We start from the raw sequence: 25,727 nt of genomic DNA, 5'->3' as shown, positions 1-25,727 counted from the left end.
ACAGCACAAGTTTGGATTCTGGCAGCTTTGTGGCATTAATAAGAGATTTTTTTGCCTGCATATGTGAAAATATCAGGAGGAACTAAAAATGGGGAAAGGCTTTAGGGTTTGGTCTTTGTTGCTGTTGGTTTTTTAAATTATTAGGAAGGAGCATCATCATCAGGGAGAATTTTTGAGATTCTCTGATGCTTAGAAAGGCTAGTGGTGATGCAAATAAATCTTCTTTTTATATTTGGAGGTGAAATCACCCAAGGGGGGGAAAAAAAAAAGACTGTTTCACTTGTTGAAACAAGTTAACCCTGCTTTTTCTCAGGCTGAATATGCATCTCTTGAAAAAAAGGTTGCTAAAAGCAGGTCAGAGGTGAAGATGCACCTTGCAAATTTTAGTTTTGTCCTCACCCTGTATCACTAGCATTGAGAATGAAGCACTGATCTGTTTTGATGCCAGGCCCAAACTGCATTGCTACCAGGTGAGCAGTTAGCTGGGCAGAGATCCTGCCTCTGTACTCTTCTAAAAACCCAGAGGCTTTGGAAATGGAGTGAGCAACAGAAGATGAGTTAAGCAACATCTGGTTCCATTGCTGCCTGGTGTGTACCTCTTAGAACAGTTCCTGCAAGTCTCTGCTGAGCCCTCCTGCCTGGGGAGGATTGCTCCAATACCCAGCCCGTGCTCTTCTTTCAGGTAAAAACCTGGCAGCAGAGAACAAACAAGAGCTAAAAAGATTTCTGGGGTGATTTTAATAGCTGCTGGTTTTAAGACAAAGTTGTTTACAGCTAAAACTATCAAAGCTGAGCTTTGCTTTCTGTATATTCCAGCTGGAATGAGTATTTGTGATGAAAGAAGAAATAGATTTACTCTGTGCTCACCACATAATTATGATCCTTGCACACTAAGAGCTAGGATAAATACCTGGAAAGTGTTACTAGTTTTAGAGGTGGGGAGAGGGAGACAGTTTGTTTTGGAGGAAAAAGGATTGTTTGTGACCTGCTCAGTGGAAGAACCTGCAAGGCACCAGTTTTTACATTCAGTAAAGATTTTTATGTCCAGCAAAGATTGATTTAGGAGCGATGCAGGAATTTGATAGAATGGAAGTCCTGTAACTCCTGAGAACACTGTGTGCTGACAAGAGGGCTGTCCTTCACCTTCCACCACTCAACTTGGCCTGCAAAGAGTATCTGTTAGAAAGTAGGGATGAAAAAATGCACTTCACAGCTCCCTGTATCTCATCTGTAGGGATTTACGATGTGTCTTGATGAAGTAATTTTCCCAGTAGCACTGTCTGCTTTGTCACTGTGCTGCCATGTGCAAAACACCCATCCACTGCCAACTGCTGTGCATGGCAGGGATACAAAACAGGCCTTGAGTTTAGCCCTCAGACAGAGGGGTGTGTTTGGCAGTATCTGTGGCAGGAAGATGGATTCAGATGTGCTGACTTGCCATGTTTGCAGCTCTCTGGGTTTGCCCGACCTGGGCTTGCACGAGCGTGTTTGTGTGTACCTGTGAGAGATTCCCATCCTCCTCTCTGCAGGCCCAGGAGTCTGAAGGAGCAGATGCCTTACTGCCCGTTCCCTTTGTCATGTCATTTAGCAAGCCCCAGTGAGTGGCTGGGGATTTCTTTTTCTTTTTGACCTGTGCTTTGTACCACAAGCCTCAGTTGCAGTGCCCCCAGCAGCTGCAAGAGGGGGAGCACTGTTCTGCACCTGTGGGATGTGACACCACGCAGTGTTTCCACAGGCTGCAGGTGGTCCCGTGCATTTTGAGTGCCGTGGCTCCATTCTCTGCTTCCCTTCAGCCCAGACCTGCCAGAGGTGCCAAAACCCATGCGTGGGAGCCTTTAGTGTGCTGGGATCTGAAGCCTTTGGCTCATGTAATTACAAGGGTTTGCTGACAACTACAACCTTTGCCTGCTTCACTGTCTGGTGCCTTGGGTCATGATCTCTTAGTGCTGTGACTTGGGTGTTGTTAGTAGGGAGTGTAACTATGCCAAGATCACTTGAAATTCTCAGACTTTTAAGTCTTTAGGTGACGTTGTTTACCCATCGTGTCCGGAAATGCAAATGCATACAAACCATGAGTTGCCTCTTAAAAAACCCCCTGTGAAATCCAGCTGCTCCTCTTGGACATCTTTGCAGGCTACACAGGGAAACATCTACTGTGTGCAAAGTGCCCTGCTATCTTTTGCATCCACAAAAGAGGTTAGGAAACTTTGGGAAAAGCCCTGAAGTAATCTGAAATTTGGACAATTTACAGTGCAATTTGCCTGCCTGGGAAGGATGAAGAGTTTAGACAACTCTGCTTGAAATTAAAGCTGACTCCAGGGAGGCTGGATGTGGCAAACAGGATGCCTGGATCTCGGTGACATTCCCCTGGGCAATTGGAGTTATTTGTATACAGAAAATTGCCAAGCTGCTATCTTTCTTCTTCTATAACGCAAGCGAAGCCAAAGGATTTTGGTTTGTTCTGAATGCTGCTGAAACTTTATCCCCTTGCACACAGATCATTCTGTGCTGAAAGCCGAGTTTCATCATGAAGCAAATTTTATCTGTTTAGATCTTAAACCTTTTTAGGGCAGAGGTAAGGGGTAAGAACACATAATCTCAGCTTTCTAATATTGACACATAATCCTTTAGGGCTCTCCCCCCCTCCCCCCCTTAGAAATGTATATTACATCCCCACCCACTGCTTCCAGAGCACACGCAAAACAATCACTTTAGTGATTTTTAGATTTTATGTTGTGAGCACGAAGAACACTTTGTAAGGAGAGCATGTTGTTGTGCAATGTAGAAATTTCTAAGAACTGGTAGCTCTTGGGCCATCTGGGGCAGATTTGTTGTCTGTGTTCTAACCAAACCTTGGTTTATTATGAAGGACACGGTGATTTTCCTTTGTTTTCTCAAGAACAGCAATAAAAAATTATTTATTAAATTCTTTTGAGAAATCTGCCTTTAATCATGCATGAACTCACTGTGGATTGTTCAGTTTTGTAGCTTCTCTTTTCTAGTTGTTTGTCTTGTGGCAAAAAGTAATTACACTTCACCCAACCATGTATACTTACCTTTTTTCCATCAGTAACAACTGGCTTAACACTTAATGGAAAATTAGCCTTCCTTCCTACTGCCTGAATTTCCCTGTCTTGCCTAGAGTTAATTTGACCTGTTGAGCTAAACTTAAAAATACTGATCTGGCTCAGAGTTTGCTATTAGTTTACAGAATGAGCTGTTGATCAACTTATTGCTTTAGCATAAATTGGTACTCAACAATGCAAATATTTACGAGATTGGATTAGATGCATCTCCTTTGAAGTCTGTATGACATTAAACACACAAAGCTCTCTCTGCTGTGCAGGGGTGTGCACGTTCCTGTCTCCCTGCTTTCCCACCCTCCTTGGTGCTGCTTCTGTCACTTGCCAGGGGAATCGATTCGGCTTCACGCAGTGAAGTCATGCTCACTTCCTTGTTGTGTTGATGGGTTGGCTTTGAATCTGACCTGGGAGATGTTCCAAATTACCCCCAGTAGCAGCCTGCAGTTAGAGCAGCTTGGGTGTAATACGAAGCTGCTCTCTGTGCTGGCTTTGACGGAGCCAGTGCTCTTACAGTGGGAGTGGAGCCACAGCCCAAGCGCGCACTGGGGATTTTACTGACCTGCCACCCTTTGTCAGTGATCCCTCTTTTGTGGCACAGGGAGAGGAAAGAATGAGAACTGTGATTTTTATCTGCAAAATGGACAAAAGCGTTCCAGCAGCTCAGCAGAGATATAATTCACTTCAAGGAAAAATAATAAAGCCACAGAGGGAAACTGGGCTATTGAACTCCACCGGAGTTCAGCGGGAGCTCTTCTGCCAGGCACCTCTGTGCTCCCAGCTAATCCCAGATTCCCAAAGCAGCCTCGGAGCTGGACAGGACTCTACGTTCTAGCAGTGATCAGTGCCCATTAAGATACAAGTGGTGTCCAGTAAAGTGCTTTTGGTACAGACTAATAATTCTTGATGCATGTTTGAGGCTGCTTTATCTCGTGCATCACCCAGTGAAGAAGTGAAGGGTTTTTCTGCTTTATTTTTTTGTCTCAGTTGAAACTGCAGATATTTCCTTGACCTTTCAGTGAGCTGGATGCAGATTAGGTGAGGATCTGACCATTGAAAACTCCAGTCATCTCACGTGTTCCTCCTCACCAGTGGTCTTTTCCCACTCTTCTGTGGCACGGACAAGCTGAAGCAGTAGCAGAAAAGTCCTGTTATTTGAACCAAAGTCACGTAATATTATCAGGGGGTTCTAATAATTTTTATTCAATGTCCCAGTCTTTTGGAAACAGTTTTTATCCCTAGACTTTGCAAATTGCATTTCAAGTTTCTGAATCTGGGTAGATTTCTAGAATAATTCCAAGTACTTGTATAATATAATCTGCCTTTCCCCCTCTAATTTATTTATTTATTAATTGCCCCATTCACTCTTTCTGCCTAAGTCTTCAGCAGATGTCTTTGCTTGAGTCAGATTCTTCAGCATTTCAGAAATCTTTTTTTGAGGTCCATGCAGCAAGTTGTAGGATTGACAGAAATAGATACCATGATTGAACCTTCCCACATCACTAGAAATGGCTTTTTTGGGAGAAATGGGCAGATTATGGCCATATTTCAGAGCTGAATCAGAAGTTTTAGCCCTTCTCTTTGAACCTGATTTTAAAACAGAGGATTCCTAAATGATAGAAAAAGCAGAACGTGGAAACAAATCCAGGCAGATTCTGAATAAACAAATAAATAAGAAGGAGAAAGAAAGCAAAAAGGCAGGATTTTCCCATAGAAGCTCAAGAACCCTTTGAAGAGACGTACAGGCTAACTTTCATGTCCCAGTGCTCAGTTTGGGCATCTTTCCTCTCCATCACCCATGGCCTGTGTGATGTTGCCCCACCCTCCGGAGAGATGCTTTCCTGCGGTGCTGCGGAGGCCGCTGGGACAGAGCTCCGGAACGAGGAGCGCTCTGTGATTGATCCCAGAGCATTCACGGCTCTCCGCCGTGCCCGGGCGGCCAGGGAGACGACATCCTGGTCGCTTAGAAGCTCTTGCTGCTCTTCTGCAGAGTCTGGCTCCACCGTGATCCCAAGTTTTCCCTACTGCTTCCAGCAATTAGGCATTTCCAAGCAGCAGGTCAAACCAACGCGTCCTTCAGAGGGACTGTTTATTTTGTTGTGCCGCTGTTAGCGACAGATTTTCGGGGGAGAATGCCTCTTGGTTTTTGGAGTTTCTCTTCTGTTCCAGTGCTACTCTTGGTGCAGGATCCCTGGGTGTAGTTTAGTGATTGTCTTTAGAGGGCAAGGGAGCAGGTAACAATTTGCTAATATTTATTTTGCAGTCAGTATTGTTTGAGCACACATTCAGTAAGTTTCTTCCCCAAGGGCTAGGCTTGCTTTCCCCGCAGATTTTCCACGTGAGCCTTGGCAGGAGGTAGGGTGACCAAAGCTACTGTTTTCTTCCAGGGGAAACGCTGAGGGTGTGGGAAATGGTTACCTGAGAGAATGTGCAGGAGCTCGTCTTGAGTAACCCTGCCAGAAGAAAGGTCATGGAAAAAAGGACTGAATCAGAGGAGAATATTGTATTGCAATCAAATGGCAGAATTAGAGAAAATTAGGGGGAAAAAAATGAATATAGTTAAAAATAAACAAAATATTCACTCTTGACAACAGCAAAAGTTAGGAGGAGGGAGCATGCAGCCCCTCAGCTCTTGGTGAGCAATTTTAGCCCGTTTAGCAACAGGCTGAACAACTTCACATTCTTCTTGTGTGTGTGTGTTTGTGTGCTCTGGTCCCCCTGGCTGGCAGGTGGGATCTGCTGGAGGGCAAACCAGGGGCTTTTAAACTGACCCAACGTGACACGCTCTTCTGTCAGGGATGCTACAACGTGCAAAGGACAGCGTGGTGGCAGCAGCAACCAAACCGTGTGGGGTTTGGCTTCTGTGCCTTAAAGAGCTGTAAATAAATAAAAAGGCCGTGCCTGGAAGTTCAGCCCTCGGCACTTCTAAAATGAAAAAAGAGCAGAGCTCAGGAAAAGGCAGTGGGTATCAGACTTCACCATTTCGCTCTCAAAGCCACAGATCTTCGAATTTAAAGACAAAAATAAAAGGCAGTGCACAAAACAAAGAGGGGGGAGGGAAGTTCATTGTTTACTTCAGTGACTCTTGGGGCTTTTTTGGTGCTGTGTATTTTGTAAGTTGTAGAAGCATTCGAAGTGGGGAAACAACTTCAAAGGAAGTGCAGTTTTTCGGACGCATTCAGATGTAGTTCCTGGTCCAGCTCATGAGATGTTTTCATCTTCACTGGCTTCTTGCACTCTGGACAGTGTACGCAGTGATATCACCCTCTTAAGTTTCCCTGTAGCTGATTTTAGACTCGGAGTCAGCTGCTTGAAATCCCTGCGTTTTCTCAGCATCGGACGGGTTTTCACAGGAGCCTCTCCTCCTGCCCGCAGCCCTTCCACCCCACCCCGATGCTTGCGCTGCCCGCCGGCTCCCCCGCACTCCCTCGGGCCGGGAAGGACGGAGAGCGTGCCCGAGCCGGGCGGGTTCGGGGGGCAGGCGCATCCCCGGCGCGGAGCGGGCAGGCGGCTCTCGGGGGGCGGCTCTCGCTCAGCCCGAGCCCAGCAGCTGAGCAGGGAGGCTGGCGCTGCCCGGCTCCGGCTCTTGCGCGTTCCTGCCCGGCTGGGAGGGGAGAGCGCAGGGGCTGCGCTGCCTTCCTGCTCGGCATCCCGGCAGGACCACGGCGGAGCTTTAGGATGCCCTCGGAATGCAGTGCGCAGGTGAGACGGATCCCTCCTGGCACGGCCGCGCAACGGGGGACGGCATTGCTGCGGTGATGCCGGCGAGGCGGGGTTGGCTCGGAGGCACGGAGGTGTTCTGCTGCCTCAAAATGACTTGACGCAAAGCAGCTAGGAACTTGCAGGGGGTTTAGCCACGTTGCGTGTGTATATCAGCTCATTTATTCATTATTTCACCTTTGTGCACAGGTTTCTAAAGAGATGCTTGCATTGGTACTTTTCTGCTCTCTGCTGCAGAAATTGAATGTTAGCATTAGAACAACATGCAGATGCAAAGATGAAGAACAGGTTTTTGTAAACAGCTTTCAGAGCTAAAAATCCATTTTATTGCCACTTAAATCATGAGGTTTATTTTTCTGTCTCTCACTGAAAGCCTTTACCCAAGTCGGTGCATTTTTAAATGACATTGGATTTCCGGATAAGGCCAGACATCATCATTCAAGGGCACACTGCGGGACTATTTGTCAGTGTTTACTTGTGGCTGGCATTGTGTGATGTTTCCAGCCTAGGAGGGATGTTGCCAGCCTTGCTTCCTGTCCTCCAGAAAGTGATGGTAAATCAAAGCAGTTCAGGGAATCCTACAGGTGGCACATAAAAACCGAGAAGATTTGGGTTCCTTTCAATATAAAGGGCACTGCTTTAGCAATGCCACTTGCTTTTCCAGCAGCTTTTGGACACCTAAAATGTATTAGGTGATAGCAAGCTAGAAAGCATTAAAGTTTCCTGCCTTGTCAAGTAGGTACAAAACCAAAAAATGTTGTCTAAGGAACTGGGGAATGGAATCTCCTGAGTCAAATGTTTTCTACCTCAGAAACCTCCTTTAATAGGTGCTGGTTACGACGTCCTCCTTAGTCATTTTCCTCCTCATCTGTAGACAGGGTGAATACTAATTTACTAACTTGGAGAGACTGTTTTTGTTAGCCTGAACCAATGGGCTTGTTCTGCAGCTGCTTTTGAATTACACGATCAGAAAATGAAAACCTTCTGCCTTAGCATTTTTCAGACAAACACACGTTTCTTTGAAAAACAAGCAAACTTCTGCCAAACTGCTCAGGAAAGTTCAAGGCAGCACAATGCCTATCCCTTCCAGATTTCATTTAGGTGATTCTGGGGTAGTTACCACCAGGTTGCCTTTAGAATTTCCTGTCTCTTTTTGGGGCTCTTTCATATGATTAACATGTTAATAGGGTAGTGAATTAAGAGTACAATACTGGGGAGTTGTGGAAGGCAGACGTGAGCAGCAGCTTACATTCCTGCAGATTCTTCGTGTTGTGCCCAGCTTTCTCTGATATTCTGTGGGTGCTCTCACTCTTTCTCTCTTTAAAATGTCTGGGGAGGGAGAAAAAAGTGGAATTGCAATGAATACTTGAGGTGACTTGTGTCAGAAAGATCTGTCATGGCTCTTTAAAGCTCATGGGAACAAATCGGCTTGGTTTTTGCATAAGCAGGAGGAAGGGACATTCTGCTACACGGAGCCTTAGCCTGCCCCTTGCCATTTTGTGGTAGCCGGGAGTCAGTGTAACGTGTAATATTGGAAGTCAGAGAATTTGGGGAGGCAGCATATTGCAGGGTGTGGATGGCATTTGTAAATGGCTCGTTGGCATCAAGAGGCAGATTCATTTTCCAGCCTGTAGAGGTACGTACCTTGTCCAAGCTTTAATTCTGCACAAAGGGAATGCTTCCTTTCATCTAGATTTCTTGGTTAATTGGCATCAGACAGCACAAATGTTTTTTAGGAGGACTAATAATGGTGGGATTTGAAACTGGGCCAATGGCAGAAGGGAGACCTAATGATCCCCTTCCATTTAATTTTCTTCAGCTATGGGTGACTGCTTCTGGTAAGGGAGAGGGAAATCTGCACAGGAAGTCAGCAAGCAAATGGTGCAACTACAGGCAGAGCTTATGGCTGCAGCACTATCACCTCCACGTGTGAAAGTGTTACAGGCTAGGGGTATTTATGTTACGGATTTAATGGGAAATGGTGCTGAAATTGTTGTGGTACACATAACTGCAAAACTGGGTTATAGAGGAATAGCTGCTTCTCTGAGCAGGTGCTGGCAGCTGTGAGTGGCTGTGGTGAGTCTGTGTGGAACCATGGAATCATTAAGGTAGGAAATGATCTCCAAGATCATCAGCTCCAACCCTTAACCTGGCACCTTCGAGGCCACCACTAAACAGTGTCCCTGAAAGCCACATGCACACGTTTACTGAACACTTCCAGGTGACTCCACCCCTTCCCTGGGCAGCCTGTTCCAGTGCTTGACCACTGTTTCAGTGGAGGAATTTTTCCTGATCCATTCTTCCCTAGCAGAACAGTGTTGATCCTTGGGCTGTGGGCCTGCTGTGGTAACACATGATACTGCCTTTTTCTTCTCCTTCACCTGCAGTGTGCTCAGCAGGGACTTTAGGAGGGCAATGTTGTGATGTGAACGCCTGCCAGAGAAGTGAAACAGCTCTGTGTTTCCTTGGAGTCGAGTCTCTGGTCAGCCTTCAAAAGTGGCACCAGCCACAGGCATTGAAATATCAATGTCTGGCTTAAAAAGAGGAGATCAAAGCTATTTTTTTTCTATTTATTTATCCATTTTCCTAGTTGTTTTGATTCGTTTTGGAGTAGGCTTCCGTCAGATTTCCAAGCTCAGTCGCACTGAAACTGTGACAGACAGGTCCTTTTTCTGGAATAGATGTTGTAATTGTCTCCACATTTGTTTGGTTGCAGAGGTACTGGCAACAGAAAAATGCCAACTGTACAAAGTAAAGCAACATTCTAATGCCAGCTTTCACAGCATTCATGCTCTTAAAGGCCTGGCCTTGGATGTCCCAAGGTCACTCCAGAATGTCATCTGTATTTTCTCCAGGGAAACTCTACCCAGAGTGTCCAGGAGGAAGCTCTAAGATATTGCATCAGTCAGAAATGAAGCCCATGTCCACAAGATGGAGGACTTGGCATGTCCTTGTAAAAATCCTTAAACTATGCAGTCTCTTCCCTTGCCGTGCTTCCCCACTAAATCTGGTCCCTAATTTGGGAACAGATTAAAAAACCCCTCCATATGCTGCCTTTCTTGCAGCAGTCTCTAGTGTTTGGCAGGGCCCTGGGCCTTGGCAGTGGCTGTATTTTGATGCTTATGCAGAGATTAACACAGCCTTCCTATAAACACAGGTGGAACTGAGTGGTGAGAGGGAGGGAGACCACATGATTCATGGGCAGGGGTAGGGAATCATGTTGCTGGTCACAGCCACTCATTCTCTGGAATGCTCCTGCTTTTCTGCTGCCTACCTGGTAAGTGCAAGCCACGTGCTTTCGGGCTGCTGCACACTAGGAGCTTTTTGGTGGTGGTTTTCTGTCTTGTTCCATGGTGTTAGAAGTGCAGGTAACTTCTGTGCCAGTCAAGGAGAGTTCAGCTCCCACCTGGTGGTGTTGGCAAAGCTGCGGTTTCTTGATACATAAAGGGAGGGAGCAGTGACCTCAGGGTGGAGTAAAGCTCCCTGTTGGCACAGCACCCTCAACCCTGCTCTGCAGGAATCGCTGGTATTTAGGCTGTGCTGAAAACAAGCAAGCTGAACTCGTTGTGGGAGCGCTTCAGTAAGGCTGTTAGCTGGTACCAAACGCTGTAGGAAGAGGGTAAATAGTGCTTAAGTTGATGGGTTGATGTGGCAGTTCCTGTGTGAGCTGGCCAGAAGCTTAAGTGTCATGGTCAGTAGATTATCACATTGATCAAGGTGAATGGCATCCCACTTGGAAGCCATCCATGTGGGTGTCAGGCATTCTGATGGAACCAGGGTGTTGCAGACTGAATGGTAAGATACTTGCTTCTCTCTCTTATTTAGTTCTGTCGTGTGAACTGTTTTTCTCAAAATCCTAGTTCTCTGTTACCTGTGTGATGATGTGTAGTCATCGAAGGACAAAAGATCCCAAACCAACCACCACCCAAACCCCAGCCCTCACTAACTTGTTCTTTCATTTGTTTGCTTGTTGGAGATGTCGTCCAAGTGAGTCCAAATAAGAAAAATCATTCCTGGGTGTTGCCCAGCTCTGGTTGAGCCTGGGTGCCCAAGGAAAAACAGTAGGTCAGGAAGTAATAGTAGAGACCAACGCGAATGGTGGAAGCATGCCAACAAAACTGCCTTCATCAATTATTTTCACTAAATACAGCACTTGTGAGGACATGAATTGTGCAAACAAATTGTGGCCTGCAAGGTGAGCAAGAAAAACTCTTGGGAGAAATGTCATCTTATGAAGCCAGCATCAGAAATGAAGCACCCTTTACATTCTGCTTGTTAAATATATAGCTGGGTGTATTCATACTTCAGTACAAGATGTCTGTTGACATGAGACATATGGTTCACAGTCTGGAAAGGCACTCCAGAGCGGATGGCTCTGTAAATAACGTCTTGGCCCTAATTTGGAATTAAATTATCTTAATATTTTTGGAGTGGTCATTAATAGGTACTTAAAACTTGCCATCCTGCTAGCAGTGCAACTTAGCTGAATCCCTTGGCTATTCTGAGGATACTAAGGAAGTTGGACTGAGTACAAAAATGTAATTAAGTTGGTGTGGAAGTGGGAAAAAATACCCCTTGGTTGTTCATCAGTGAAGTTCTGAAAATCCCACAGTTCTGCCCTGCTGAATTACCTGTATTATTATATGCTAGAGAACTTCAAGGTTTGCTGTTTTTTCTCACTTCCACTTTGAGCCTTTCTGTCCCTATTTATCTTTGCAGGCTGTCAGCAGGCACAGCTTTCACTGCCCCTTGGTTCCTCTCTGCTCTAGAAATTGTTATTTAGGAAATTCTTTTTTTTCTCCTCCCCTCCTGAGTAACCACTGGTTCAGGCCTGTGATCTCAGCTGGGCTGGAAAGGCTGGTGGTGCTCACTCTGGAAGTGAGGGGAGCAATCACCCAGATAAGTGATGATATTGCATCAGTGTGCAGAGGTTGTCATCTGCAGCTGGGTGAGAGCTGTTGAGAGTGAGTGTAGAGATCAGTGACTGTGCTAAAATCACTTCATTAGGCAATGTGAAAGGATAAAACACTAGACGATAATGTGTATGTGTGGGCTGGCACTTCATCAGCAGGGTTTCTCTTTCCACAATAAATGAACTGGCTTGAAGAGACACTTGAGTGTCCATCCCTTTTTTTTTTTTTTGTATTAAAAAGGGCTTTCTGTGTACTTTGCCATGCTCCAATGGGGCTGTCCACATCTTACATGTGTCCACATCTTATATGTGTCCTTCTGCATAAACCTGCTACTGATTTACATTGCAACAGAGTGATTCTGCTCGCAGCGTGTTCCTAGGATCATGTCACAGCACCACAGGATGGTTTTGCTTAGGTAGCTTAAGCCAGAAAAGTTTCCCATGTTCCAAAATAACTGAATACTTCCATCATGACTTCCTAATACAGACCGAGTTACTCAGCCTTGTCCACTGGGATCCTCTTGAACTAGATCACAGCTTGGTTAGGAGGCTGTTATATTGTAATGCTGCTCCTCAAAGCAAAATTACTTTCATTATAGATAGGCATTTAAAATGATTTCATGAAGGAAACGGAGCCTTGTGCACATAGAATTGACATTTTTAGGTGTCTGGGAAACTTATTTTCTAGCTAGCTCCTTGTTCCATGCTGTGGCATTGAAAATAGGCTTGAAAAGTTAGTACTGCTTTGCATTTTTCTGGGGCAAAGTGCCTCCAATAAGTACTGTTATTTCCTAATGGGCAGGTGTGAAGGTGAGCAGTTTTGCCTGACACATGACATTGATCCAGGAGTTGGAGAAACAAACATTCATTGTTTCTTATTTGCTCCTAAATTATCTGGAAGACATTTTAATAAGAATGACTTGGGTGTACAATACCTGAAGTATATTGCTGTGAGGACATCATCTACTGACTAAAGCAATATCCATCAATCAGTCTGTCAGCACCTGTCCCTAGTGCATGTAAGACCCATTTTTCCTCCCCTCGAAAGTGCCTCATGCAGAGAACATGAATACATTATGATTTATAATACCACCATGACTATGTGCTTACAAAGCATCTGCATCACAAGGCGTCTGTGCTCTATTACTTGCGTATGTTTGGAATTCTCATTTACTGAAAGTTCCTGCAGAAGACTCTGAGACTCATGCTTCTGGGTACTTTCACTGATCAAGAAAGCCAATTTTTAAATCTGCAGGATGGCAAAGCTGCTTAGCCTCCCAGGTTTCAGACTCGTCCCTGCAGGAGAGTGACATTTGTGACGACTGCAGAGCTCCGTCGGGGGCTGTGGCGCAGGAATTACCAGGGAGGGATGTGTACACGTTTTAAGTGATTCGTTTTTATAAGATGCTCCAAAGCAGAGGGGCTTGGTGCGATTTCCAGGCTCACAAACTCATCTGCTTTTAGAACTCGGGGGTGAGGGAGATAAACCCAAACACTGTGAGCAGGTTTTCTGACGTTCTCACCTGCTGTCCTGTACAGCTCCTGGTGCTAATTTTGGAAAGCAGTCTCTCAAGGCAGACATTAGCTGCTTGTTGCCCCTGCTTTTTGATTAGTTTTTTGATTAGTTTTTAGTTAGGGTTTTTATCACTACTTTGCTGATCCTTCCCACCTCTCTATGTTTTCATATTTTCCATACTTCTGCTCTGGTCGATAGAGCAGTTTGTATCTGGATTTGCATTGGTTCAACAAACCCCCAGTGTAGGTAGGTCCCACAGCATGAAAATAAGTTAGTCCTGTTTTGAATAGCCTTCTCCTGCTGATTTGCATTTTATCTCACAATCTGGCTGTCCTGTAAAATTTGGGCAAGACTTTTCTTACGGTTTTTGGAAAGCTTTAGAGCACAAGGCCTCCTTTAATACAGATGTAAGAAGCTATTCACAGTTTAACTTCTGCTGTGACCTGCACTACATCACTCCTGCAGCTGTGGAGCTGTGTCTCTGGCTTTCTTGCACAGAAAAGGTTTAAAAATCAAAATCAATGCTCCAGAGGAGTCCAAAGATGTATTTGAAGGGATTGTTTGAAACGAAGTATCCAAAGGATGTAAGCAGAGAGGACATTTCTGATACCAGGGTTTCAAAGCATACAAACGTCAGCCAGTCCCAGTGGCTGGGAGATGAGGCTTGATAAATTCAGTCTTGGAACTAAGGAGCAATTTGCTAAGCAGGAGTGGAGTTAACCACTGGAACAGCTTACAGGGGATGTGACAGGCTCTTTGTGTCTTTGCCGTGTATGGTGACAACTGGATGTCCCTTTTCCTGGAAGACAGGTCTTTTGTTCAACCAGAAGCAATTCAGTGAGTGGATGAAGTCACTGGGTGACGTTCTACAGGTGTTTCATTCAAGTCAGGTTAGATGGATTTGGTGGTTTGTAGTGTCAGTGGCTCCCCTACATCTTATTTATCACTTTAAATTTCCAGGATTTCTAGTGGGACTGTGTTCATGCCTTACTTTATTAGAAGGACTTTTTAATTCTTGCCTTTGTTCTGATGTCTATGTCCGCCTGAGAGTGACCTGCATGAGAGTGACCTGTTAAACCACACAAAACCAAGATAAATAATAGGGATGTATTTATGCAGGTTTTCCCCCCTCTGTGGGTTTCCCCAGGAATGCTAATTCACAGGAGAAATCTGCTTATCAGAAACTTCACTGTCCTTTCAGTTCCTAGTTGCATCCTCCTGACTGAAGTCTTTGTCAGTTCTAGCTCCATTTTTTACAATTTTTTTTAATGTTCCCGTATTTTAAAATACTCCACTAAGCCAGTTTAATATTTGATATTTAATATACTTCCCCTGTTATCGTGAACATTTTAAAATATCGAAAGGGATTAATAAGGCTAAGTTATTAGACCAGATGAGGCAGCCAGGGAGGAAAACAGGATCTGCATGTGATTTGTACTCCTAGAAAGGATGCAAACTTGGTAAGCATTCATGGGAAATCAATAGTCACAACTCTGTTTTCTCTAGAACCTTTTATTTGTGGAGCTGATAGTTAATCTTGCAAGTTTTTAATGGAAAGACACCCAGGTGATTGCGGGTACAGTATTTGATTAGGGAACTAAAAGAGAGGAGTTGAAATTTTTGTTTCATGTTGGCCAACCAGATAGACCAAAATAACTATCTAATCCTTTCTCGAAAAGTTCTCTAATTCCATTCCTGTTGCAAGCAGATTTACGTCATCAGTTTGCACAGTCTTAAAGAAAAGGTTGTGGAAGTTGGACAAAATGTGATCCTCGCACACGCAGAGGGAAATCTGGTGGAACAGTTCATTTTGTAAAAAAAAAAAAACAACCAAACAAAAATTCAGCTCTTTTTGCATAGACGGGAAATCCACCTTTCTATCACAGGATTTGGTGGGATGTGGGGAGTGTTTCTGGGGTTTCATCCCTCTGCTCACACTGGGGTGGGGGTATGCACTTGTTCTGTGGGGCAGGAGGGCAGCTCTGCTCAGTCCAGCACGCTGCTCGGGTACCTCGCTCCTGAGCCGCCTGTCCCATGTCCCCTCACTAATTGTGAATTCTGGAGAGCATCTGCCCTGCTTGGCAGGTGTTTTATGAAAATACCTGTCCTGCACAAACAATACTTGCTACAGTTTATCTTGGTAATTGGAATTTTCCTCCCTGCTGGGACTTGATAGCTGTTTTTTTTTCCCCTCTTCATTTGTTGGTTGGTATCTAATGTTTTGCTTTGCTGATCTAATGGCTTTTTTGGTGTAGCTTGGGTTTTAGTCAGTGGTCGGCAAATGTCCTTGTTTGTAAGAGGGATTGGCAAGTGTATAAATTATTTAAAATAAAGACAGGTTCCGAAACCGGTGAGCAAAAGGCGGCTGTCTCTTTAAAGAGTGCAGTTTGATCAGAGCATCAGCCCCATCCCCTGAGGACAAAGGCAATTTTGATTTGTGGGGCCCAGGAGTCCCTCACTTACCAGGATTCGTCACCGCTCGTGCATGTGTAAACCTGCAAAATGCTCTTTTGTGTGGAATAAATCTTGGGCCGTACGATTAAACGCGGCCCTTCATAAAGTCACGCGGCGAGTCCTCACTGCAGAGCGAGCTCGCTGTCCAGACAGGGCAGAATTATTTCCCATCTAGCTGGCTTTGTATTTTTTTCAGTAAATAGCCACCCATCCGTGTTGGTGGCTCCTTGGAGCCCCCAAGAGCGCTGCTGCCTCCTCAGCTCTCCCGGCTCTGCCCCGTTGCCGTGGGGCTGAACCCGGGGGCTGCGGGCGCTCCCGGCGCTGAGCAAGAGGAGCAGTTCCCCCGTGCTGCTGCTCGGAGCAGCTCCCTGGCTCCCGAATCCAGCAGATTCCATTATTGCCGATCGATGCCGCCGCCACGCAGGAGGAGGGGGGAGGGAGGGGTGGGAGCTTCCTATTCACGGATTGATCAACCTGCCATTGCATGAACAGATTCCTTGCAAGGAGGGCTGGGATGCTGGGATAATAGCTGGAGCAGGAAGGGGCTTGTAAACAGGGGAATGCAGGCTCGTCAGCAGTGGGGAGGGGATTTAAATTGCCTCTGAGCTTGCTGGTTTTTCTTCTGGCATAAAGCACAATACCTGAGCCTTCAAACAAAGCCAACACTGTGAGGAGTGGTAGGGCTGTATTGCACTTAGCCCATGAGCTATTGTGCTGACTTATTTGAGCTTCTTCAGCACTGATATATTTCTACTTTTTACTTAAGTTGATTCTGTCATAACCTGCTGCCTCTTCAGGATTTTGGGACCTCAGTTTCCCCTGCTCCCCTTTTTTGCCTTCTTTCTGTTGCTGCTTGGACTGAAACCTGACACAAAGGGACAAGTACAGATCCCAGCTGCTGCTCCCACCCATGCTTGCTGTGTCAGATGTAGGGTTGAGAGAACAGGGCAGGATCATGCTCTCATGTTTGTCAGTGTAGACAATAACTGGAGTACTGGAATCCCAAGACCATCAGCTCCCCCTCATCCTTCCTGCCCTGCTTCGTTCACTTACTGTGTTCTGTATGGAAAAGTTTTCTGGCTGGAGAATAAGTCTTCTTTCTCCTGGGCATGTGGCCGAATGGCTGGATAGCAGCACGGAAGATGAGAAAAGCCTTCTCTCGTTCCTTGGTACGGTAGGGTACAAACTGTATTTTTTGGGTTTTAACACTTTGCTGGGAAGCCTTTACTACTTTGGTGCTTAATTTCTTCAGTCTTTCCGTTACCTGACCTTATTTCTTTTTAAGAGCTTTTAGGTGGTGTGCAGTGTTCATTAAGCTTGGTTCCAGCCTGTTTGGAACAGTTTCAAACACACTGGACAAAGGTTACCTTGTGGGTGGGCACGTGCCCTGCAGCACATGAACTAAACTGGACTAAGCAGTGTACTGCTCTGCTTTTCTTCCCTGTGCCGTTCGCCGAGCTGGTCACTGGCTTCAGTCCACTTCATCTCATTGCTGTCAGCTTGCCTGACTCCTGAACTGTGTGGTGGTTGCAAGATAAATCAGGGGAGACTGCTCAAAGTTTCTCTTCTTGAGAGAAGAGTGCGGATGCGTTTAGAATGAAAATTCCCAAGTGGTGTCTTAACTCTGGGACCGCGTTTAGGGTGCACTGATACCTCTCGGACGTTTGCAGTACATTGGGTCTTTTCCTGTGTCCATAACAAGAACTCTTCCTGCTCGGGGACGAGAAGTGCTGAGGCTCGGAGCAGCCTTCTGGGCCTGGGAGAGGAACGGGCAGGAGCTGCTGAGCTTCGGTGCATTGGAGAGCCAGTGAGGCTATCCCAAAGGATTGCTTTTTAGAGAATGCCTCTATTCACAGCCCTTCTACAGGCAGTAAAAAGATTGGTTTGGAAAGCTGTGGCTCAAGGCTGTTGTTTAATAATGAGGACAATAAATATTGATATCATACTAATGTGTGTTTAAGTCATAAGCCTCTAAACAAATTAGGCTGCAGGAACAAGTTACCATGCGTCAGCTGATCAGCGTTAATTGTCTGTGTGCAATCTCTGCAGCAAACACAAGGTAATTTGAATTAGCAGGGGCAGTCCAAGATCATTAGGAGCTAACGAGGACATCAGCACCTCCAGGTCATGGGCAGTAGCTCCTTGTCTCTGCTTTTGTGTTGGTCCAGTTGTCCGGGCAATTTGTTTGGCTGTGTGTGGAGTCAACCATTAAGGGAGGTTTTAGAGGCAGCTGCGTGAGGAGGTCAAAAAGGGGCAACTATCTCAAATTACGTACAGCCACGAACATCAGGCAGAGGATATGTTGAGCAGTTTAGGGACCTGCATCTCTTCATTTCTGACTTGGTTTGCAGAGCTGGAGGATTTGTTCATCAGTCTAAGAACAGCTGATGGTGTCCTCTCTCAATGCCGTGTACAGTTTCCTCCAAACTTTCAGGGAAAATAAATCATGGGAGTTTATACTTGAAACCCCAAAATTGTTCTCTCCCGTGGCATCTGTGCCCTTTCTTCCAGCCTCCTCTAGTATTCATCTTCTTCGCTTGTTAGGTCTTCTCTTTCAGACTGTAAAGTCGTTCAGGAATCAATGACTTAAGTATCTTTTAAGTGACTTAGTGTGTCATTTAGGTTGCTTGCTTTGCACCTTCTGTACTGGGCACTAATTCAATTACACCTTTTTATTATGCCAGCACAATGCAAGTGTCTAACACCAACAGAATTGCCTGTCTGTAAATTAAAAACCTTTTATGGTTACCTGGATCATCTTCCAAGACTTACCTGATCGACTCAATCCCTAGTAAAGCACAGTGTCTTCTTTTCAAACCCCTGCTAATGGACTGGGAGAGTTTTTGATCGTAGTTTGTATCTAGCAGTTGTTTGATGCTGGAGTTCTACAGCCAGTGAGCTGTGCAGGGTTCCCTTTGTATTTCCCTTTCCAGGCTTGCCAGCTTTTGTGCACTTCAGTGTCCTGAAACTCGGTTGCATTCGCTCTGATGTATCTTCTTGTGATTTTTTTCCCTGTCTGGTTGCCTTGATAAATGTGGAAAAGCTATCTCTGCGAATTTCCATTTTTTTCCTCTAAGTTATACCTTGCAGGATTTGCATAATGTATTTAAGTCAGAACACAAACTTGGACTTCAAGACTTAAAACAGATTAGGGGAGTTTGAGTTTGCTTTTACCTTAGGCTTCTTGTACAGGCATTTAATGAAATTTTTATGATAGTCTGTGAACTGGGCCTAAGTCTGAATCCTCCCTAAGTGTGCAAAATGAGGGAGAATGCTTACTGCAATATAAGACATTAACAATTTTATTTATTTTGATATGAGGCTCCCTATTTCACTAGGTAGTACCCATCTGAAAAATGCTGTTCAGACACTTCTTCCTCTTCTTGTTCTTTCTCCTATACCTGCAAACAGTTCCTGCCTGGCGTGGCTGTCCCGCAAAGCTGGGAGGTTTGTTTAGTGTCTGCTTCTCCCACCTGGAGGGAAAGCTCTTCACAGTGAAAATACGAATTTCCACCACAGCAAGGCTTTCAAGTGGCCACAGCACCCAGCAATAGGAAATTTAGGTAACCCCCAGAGGCCTGTGGTGACCAGAGGTCGCTGAGGCTACACCACTGTGGCAGAGAGGGTTCCCTTCAAAGGAGGGCAACCCTCACCACTACTCCGAGTAGTAAGTGGCACCTGGCTTGCACAGACCTGCCTCGTGGCCTACAGAACGAGCTTTGGTGTTGCTGAGGGTAGAGAGTGGTGCAACAGGACGGGAGAGGAGACCTGCCTGCATTGTATCCCTGGGCAGTTCCCTTCTCAGAGGCATCTGCCACTGCAGGGTAATTGGCTCAGCTAGTTTGGAACTGACTGTTGCTATTTAGTGTGTAAATACTTGTTTGGGTAAATACTTATTTACATAAATATTACTGCATATCACCAAGATGTCAGGTGGTAACAGTGACCTGTAGGGATGTTTACAACTCATTTGTTTGGTGGTATAGTGGAAGGTGTCCCTGCCTGGATGATCTTTAAGGCCCATTCCCTCTCAAACCATTGTAAGATTCTGCAATTACTTGTTGAAGGTTGAATCGGGGAATATCTGTCAGGTGGGGTCTTTTTTTCCCTTTTTGCCTTCTTTTTTCTTTTCCTCCCAGAAACAGAAGGGCTGAAAAGGGTTTCAGATCCTTTTGATGGATAAACAGTGTGATTTATCTGTAGCCTTGGTCCCTGAGAGTGAGCAATGCAGAAAGCAGTTGTAATTTAATACTAAGCTGATGAGAGGTGCATTGATTTTTACCGCAGGTGAAGATGATGCAAGAGTAGCCCCAAGCATTACTAGTGGAGCAGGGGAGGGAACTGTCTAATTTTTTGCCTGGTGGTGACAGTACAGATTTCTTTCACAAGACTCAGCAAAAATACTGTTCTACAGGCACCATAGAAAGTTGCTTCAGCTTTTTGATTTCCAGTTAACATATCCCGACAATTTTGCTGTATCTGGGTCTTCCTTTTCCTAGGGACTAAGCGTGTCTATTTGCTCCTGTTTTTCAGAAGGAGAAGGGAGGGGAAGGTAGTTTTTATTTTTAGTTCACTGCAGGCAGCACCTAGTGAATATTTCATTTTCCCTCTCCCATTTGGTACACTTCTGTGACGGTGTGAGAAAAAAAGAAACTCATTCTACTGATGAAATGTCAACATTTTATTTGCAGAAAACTTGGATTGCTGCTGGGTGGATGTTGGGGGTGAGAGGGAAGGCAAGGGGAGCCCAGCACGTTCCTTGTGGTAGCTTTTCAACTCCATTCAGTTGAAAGTTAAGCTCTTTCCCGAACTGCCGCTCGTGCGGAACGTGTGGTGGGCTATAGTGGGGAATTTGGGCTGGTGTTTTCATTGATGACTCAGCAAAGTTAACAGACTGTTTGAAGTTACCGGAGCGGCTTTGATGTGATTTCCTGCGCGTGAGAAGCGGAGGAAGCCAAACCTATTACGTTACTCGTTACTATTCAGTGTAACATAAGAGGTGCTCTCTCTAGCCCTGTTCCAGTGGAATACATCACTCCCATTTGCCTTCCTGGCATGGACATGGGAATGGCAGGGAATGGCAGAGGCAGTTCTTTAAATCCCACCTGAGGCAGCTCTCCGGGCAGAGCGGCACTTGGAGGTGCTGCAGAAAATGAAGTTTCCCTTCATCCAGGCCAGGCAGGCAGCCGGTGGCATCAAGTGCATCGTCAGGTAAAGCCGGTGGCACCGCAAAGGCTCCTGAGGTGGTGGGACTGACTCCAAACCTCGGCCCTGGCCCTGCTCCAAGTGCTTTGCTCTCCAAAGGTGCCCCGATGGGGACTTACCCTCCCGCTCTGGAACAGGTGATGCTGTAGCAGAACGCGGCCGGTGCTGCTCCAGAGGAGGAGGGCTGTCCCCACAGGGGCATCTCAGTCGCGGCTGCCGCGGGCTCTGGCGGGCCGGGATGTGCTCGCTCGGTGCCAGCAGGGCTCGGGCATCGCCCTCGCGGCCGGCTGTGCCCTGCCCGTCCCCCGGGGGCACACAGCGCGCCGTGTGTCGGGCTCTGGCTGCCCGCTTCACGAGGCTGCTCTCCCTGCCAGCTGCTCTTTCCTCAGGCAGGCTGAGGGGCTCCGTGTCAGCAGTTTGCTTTTTTAAAAAGATAAATATCTACCGAGTGAGACACTAATACTGCAGGGTCCAGATTGCTTCGCCTCTCCTCCGCTATGCTCCATTTTGTCGGTCTCCAAGCATCCATGGGAGAGACGTATTATAACTCTGCTGAAATCAAAATCCGGTATGCAAAGACATCACAAGTAATGTTATCCCTGAAGAAGGCTTCTCTCCTATTTTTTTCTCCGGCTCTTTGGAGGAAAACGCCGCTCTCGTGGCACCAGCTGGCTGTCTCTCTCCATAGACCTTGTTTTTTGCTGCTGTGAATCAGGATATGCAGGGGAAATTTCGGTAGCGGAGGGAAGCCGGCAGTTGGGCGTCTGTTAATAGCCTGAAAGTAACTAATGAGGATGTGCAGCCGGAGCGATTGATTGAGGAGCTGCAGTCCTGTGTGCTGCTGCTGCGCTCGCTGGCTCCCGGGGAAGGGAGGGCGATCGGAGACACCCAGCTCCCCTCCACTGGAAGTCACGGATCCCCAGGGCCAGGCGGCCAGCGATGGAAGTTTAGGCGGCATCTGGCTCTTGAAAGGAGAACGGCAGGAGTCAAAATGTCACTGCCTGGAGTCACGGCTTGCTCCTTTTCTCTAAGACTCAGAAGACAACAATGGACTTTCTGCTAGGAAGTGATTTTTTCCCTCCCCGTGTTGGGGGGTGCTTCGTGAAGCTGGATTCCTTAAAGTCTGGCAATTGAGCTGGAGATGGGCAGCACTTGTGATAAAGGTATCTGTATGCATACATATGCATATCTAGCTCTATGTAAAGATGCATATATGTGTGTTTGTGGAGAGATTTTCAGTGCTGTCTGTACTTCATTATGCTATTATTCCAGTATTTGTACTAGTCAAAGACATCAGTACAGCTTTTATGAGTATTTGTGCTCATCAGATCAGTCTGCATGGATTTAAGATGCCAAAGTCGTGTCTTAGTAAGGTCATACTGCCAGAATGAGGAGAAGGTGACCTATTTTTTTTTTATCTGCAGAGATATATATGTCATATTACCCGGGCACTTATAAGTCTTCTGCTGGTTGCGTGCTCTGAGCAAGTAGTGTGACCATACACGAGTGAACTTTGACCTTTGCCAAATTACGTTCAGCTGGGAGTAAAACTGAGCTTCCCTGGCTCTTGATTGTAGTTATCTATTAATTACTGCACTGCTTATGTAAAAAAATTAAATTTGAATTAAAATAGATTTAAGTTTTCTGAATAGTGTCTCTCAAACAGTAACAGAATATTAAGTATGTCTGGGTGTTGATCTTGACCAGCACTTTTTATTTTAAACTCCCACAGTCAAGTCAGATTCACAACCTTGAATCTGCCGGTGAAAATGCCATTGCAGGTTAATAAGTGAATAAGAGATAGGTAAATAGGTGGGTTAATTCAGCAGTTTAGTAATGCACTTGAAACTTGCCTGAGGCTTCTGTCCTACAGAGCACAAAACCTGACTGTTCCCCACCCCCGGGCACCCATTCACCACCTTCTTCTTCTCTTCCTCAGAGGTCCCAGCAGAGAGATCTCCTCGCAGACGGAGCATCTCGGGGACCAGCACCTCTGAGAAGCCCAACTCCATGGATGTTCCGAACACTTCTCCTTTCAGAGTGCCAGTAAGTGTGCCTGCCCTGCAAAGGGGCATTTGTCTCATCAGATGGGAGGAGGAGATTCGAGTATCGCAGCGTACAGCCAGGCTGCGGGAGCCTGGGGGGAAAAGGAGTATTTGGTTCATATTTCCAGCTGACCAAGAGGTTTTGCTATCAAGTGTCATATATTATCAATAAGATGCCTGGTAGATCCTTAACTTGCTCCTTTTTGTTGCCTTGATCTAAAGCTGCAGATAGAGAAACATCAGTGTTAATGTGGGCAGCGACCTATATAAATACTTTTGAAGTCGCCTCTGGGGATTGCATTCCATATTCAATCTTGACAAGGAAACAAGTTCCTTTAGGTCGGTGGTAGCATGTTGTTTTTTCCTCTTGCCAGTGAAGTACATGGAAAATGGAAATGGTTTTATAGTTTATTCAGTTTATGAGATTTCTGCAGGTGTTTTAATTCTGCTTTAGCTCTTTGGGTTTTCTCCTGAGTTTGGTTGGCTGTGGGTCTGTGTGAGAATGGTTCAGCTACAGCCTGGATTTTGCTTGGGTCGGTCTTTGGTCAGTGTACCCAAGAGCACAAAGGCATTTCTCTTATTAGACTGAGGACTTCAAGTTAAAATGAGGTGCTCAGTAATTTTTAACAATATTTGTTCATGTTTTAAAACATCTAACTTGAATATTGCAAATGTTTTCATGCCCTTCTTTACTTTTGGCAAGTAATCTGCCTACTTTGAAATAAATCTTGCATCATGTCATTTTAAAAATAAAATTTAAAAACAGCCAAAAGATTTAATGAGAGTTACTTAAATTATTCAAGGACTAAGGTTGGTCAGAGTGTGTAGAATTCATGGTGTTTAAAGCAACCTGTGAACCTGTGGTGTGTTGGAGTGGAGAAGGGGACCGAGGAAGCGGCGAGTACGCTGGGTATCCTTACTTGGTCCCTTTTCAGAGTCATAGAATAACACAGACTGGAAGGGACTAGGCAATCTCCAGAGGTGCTTTCCCACCTCAGCTGTTCTGTGTTCCATGAGCAATCCTCTGTCGCTTCAGAGATCTGTTCTCTGGATTGGGGAAAAAAGGGCCTTGTTCTAGTTGTATGTGAAGTTGATACAGGAATATTCTGTTATGTCAAGTTCTGAGATTTTGATACTGAGCCCATGATCCGCAGAGTTGCAGGAAGATTTCTGAGCTTTGAGAGCCTTCAAAAGTTTTATCCATGTCTTCATGTAGAAGAAATTCTCTGTTTTCTTTGCCTTCATCTATAAGAAATAGCCCAGGCCTTTAGATGTGTACGTGCATTGTAGTACCTTTGTCTAACAACGGCAAGCTGTGGATCAGAAGTGTTTGAGGACTGTCTGTATTGTTTATTTTATATGCCTCCTTTTTTCCTCATTTTTGTACCATTCCTTTTAATGATGATCCTGTCTTTTAAGTAGTGTTTTAATGGCTCTCTCATTCTTCTCTAAGAGTTCTCTAACACTTCTTAGCTCCCGCTGCCTTTCAAAACAAGAGCCTTGCAGAATGTTTCTCATTTCCCCTGGTTGGTGTGTTGGGCTTCCAGGACTCTGGCAAATAGGCTCAGGAAGCACTACCTGGCTGCTTTTCTTGGGCATAAACCAGCAGAGAGCTAGAAGCTATTTGTGCCACGTGGAGCTGGGTTCTGCTGCTTTGTCTGCCTGACCACCTGTGCAGCCAGGAGCATAATGCACCCTCCTGTCCTCCTCATGGGGACAAGGCTTCTGGCTTTGGAGGTTTTGTTCTGAGTAACCCATTTATACCCTGTTACTCCTAAGTGGGGGCTGAGGTCACCCTGGTTTAAATCATGGCAGCTTGTGATCTGTTTAGAAGAGCGAGCTGCTATTAGAAGTCAGCTTGCTTAACAATACAGGTGAGCTCAAGCCAAAAGTGCTGAAACCAAACACGCTGGTAACTTGGTAGATTGGCACACATCTCATAGGTGGCTGAGAAGATGGGGAGGAATCATGTTCCTGCCTCCTTTGACTGATAATAAGAATTTCCCAGCTCTCAGAAGGAGGAAAGGTGACTTGAGTGCCTCGTGAAAGTCTCAGTCTTGGATCACTGATCTGAGAAGAGCTTCAAGTGAAGGATGCAAAAGGTGCCTGTAATGGCTTCAAATTTGTGTCTGTGAGGTTGTGTCTATTTGACAAGCATTTATTCTACATATAAAGGAGATTATAAGGGATAGAGGGAACTTGCTTTTTTGTTTTTTCAGGCTTTGTCACCCCCAGTGCAGGTCACAGGGCTACAGGCAGCTGCAGCATAGTGCTGTCTCAGTTATTCTTCCCGTGACTCTGTGCCATACCTCGTCTACTCACTGCTTGGATTTCTAGCAGAAAGCAGCTTAAAGCAGGGGACAGCTTAACCTTCTTCCATCCTGATGGAAAATTATGCTGAGACTTTCATAATAAGTTGCTTTTACAGCTTTTTGTCTCTCAGAACAGCTATTTAAAAGCTGTCTTCTCCATAGGACAGTAGCTTCCAGCATGTTCTGTGCAGGTTTTTTCCTTTCAAGCACAGGCAGTGGTACTCCCTCAGAACAAGGCATCTGGTTTTTAATACTGCTAATTGGCATTGCTTTAGCATCTGGAATTTTGATTCATAACAGCATAATTGCCTTTAAGCAAACATTTCCTTGACAATACATTTTTTAAGTAGTCTCTTCAGTGGCGGTGGTCAGTGACGGATTCATTTTTAAGGGCTGATGTGTAAAGTTCAGGAAATTTGCCTTTCTACCTCCTGCATGGGCACTGGAGGAAAAGATGTATGTTTAAATTTGCTAGTGTGTGAA

General features: G+C 45.5%; 1 protein-coding gene across 10 annotated transcripts in view; it reads left to right on the top strand.

Annotated features, from left to right (window-relative positions):
- Positions 1-25,727, top strand: part of RASAL2 (RAS protein activator like 2) — a 159,559-nt gene that overhangs the window by 92,998 nt on the left and 40,834 nt on the right. For all 10 annotated transcript variants that reach the window (XM_069022359.1, XM_069022362.1, XM_069022354.1 and 7 more), the window contains exon 4: positions 22,827-22,933. In XM_069022359.1, coding sequence (XP_068878460.1) covers positions 22,827-22,933 — 107 coding nt within the window. The remainder of the gene's footprint in view (positions 1-22,826; positions 22,934-25,727) is intronic.

The sequence above is a fragment of the Aphelocoma coerulescens genome, chromosome 8 (genome assembly GCF_041296385.1).
Source record: "Aphelocoma coerulescens isolate FSJ_1873_10779 chromosome 8, UR_Acoe_1.0, whole genome shotgun sequence".
NCBI classification, from domain to species: domain Eukaryota; kingdom Metazoa; phylum Chordata; class Aves; order Passeriformes; family Corvidae; genus Aphelocoma; species Aphelocoma coerulescens.
This window is presented reverse-complemented; position numbering and strand designations above follow the sequence as displayed.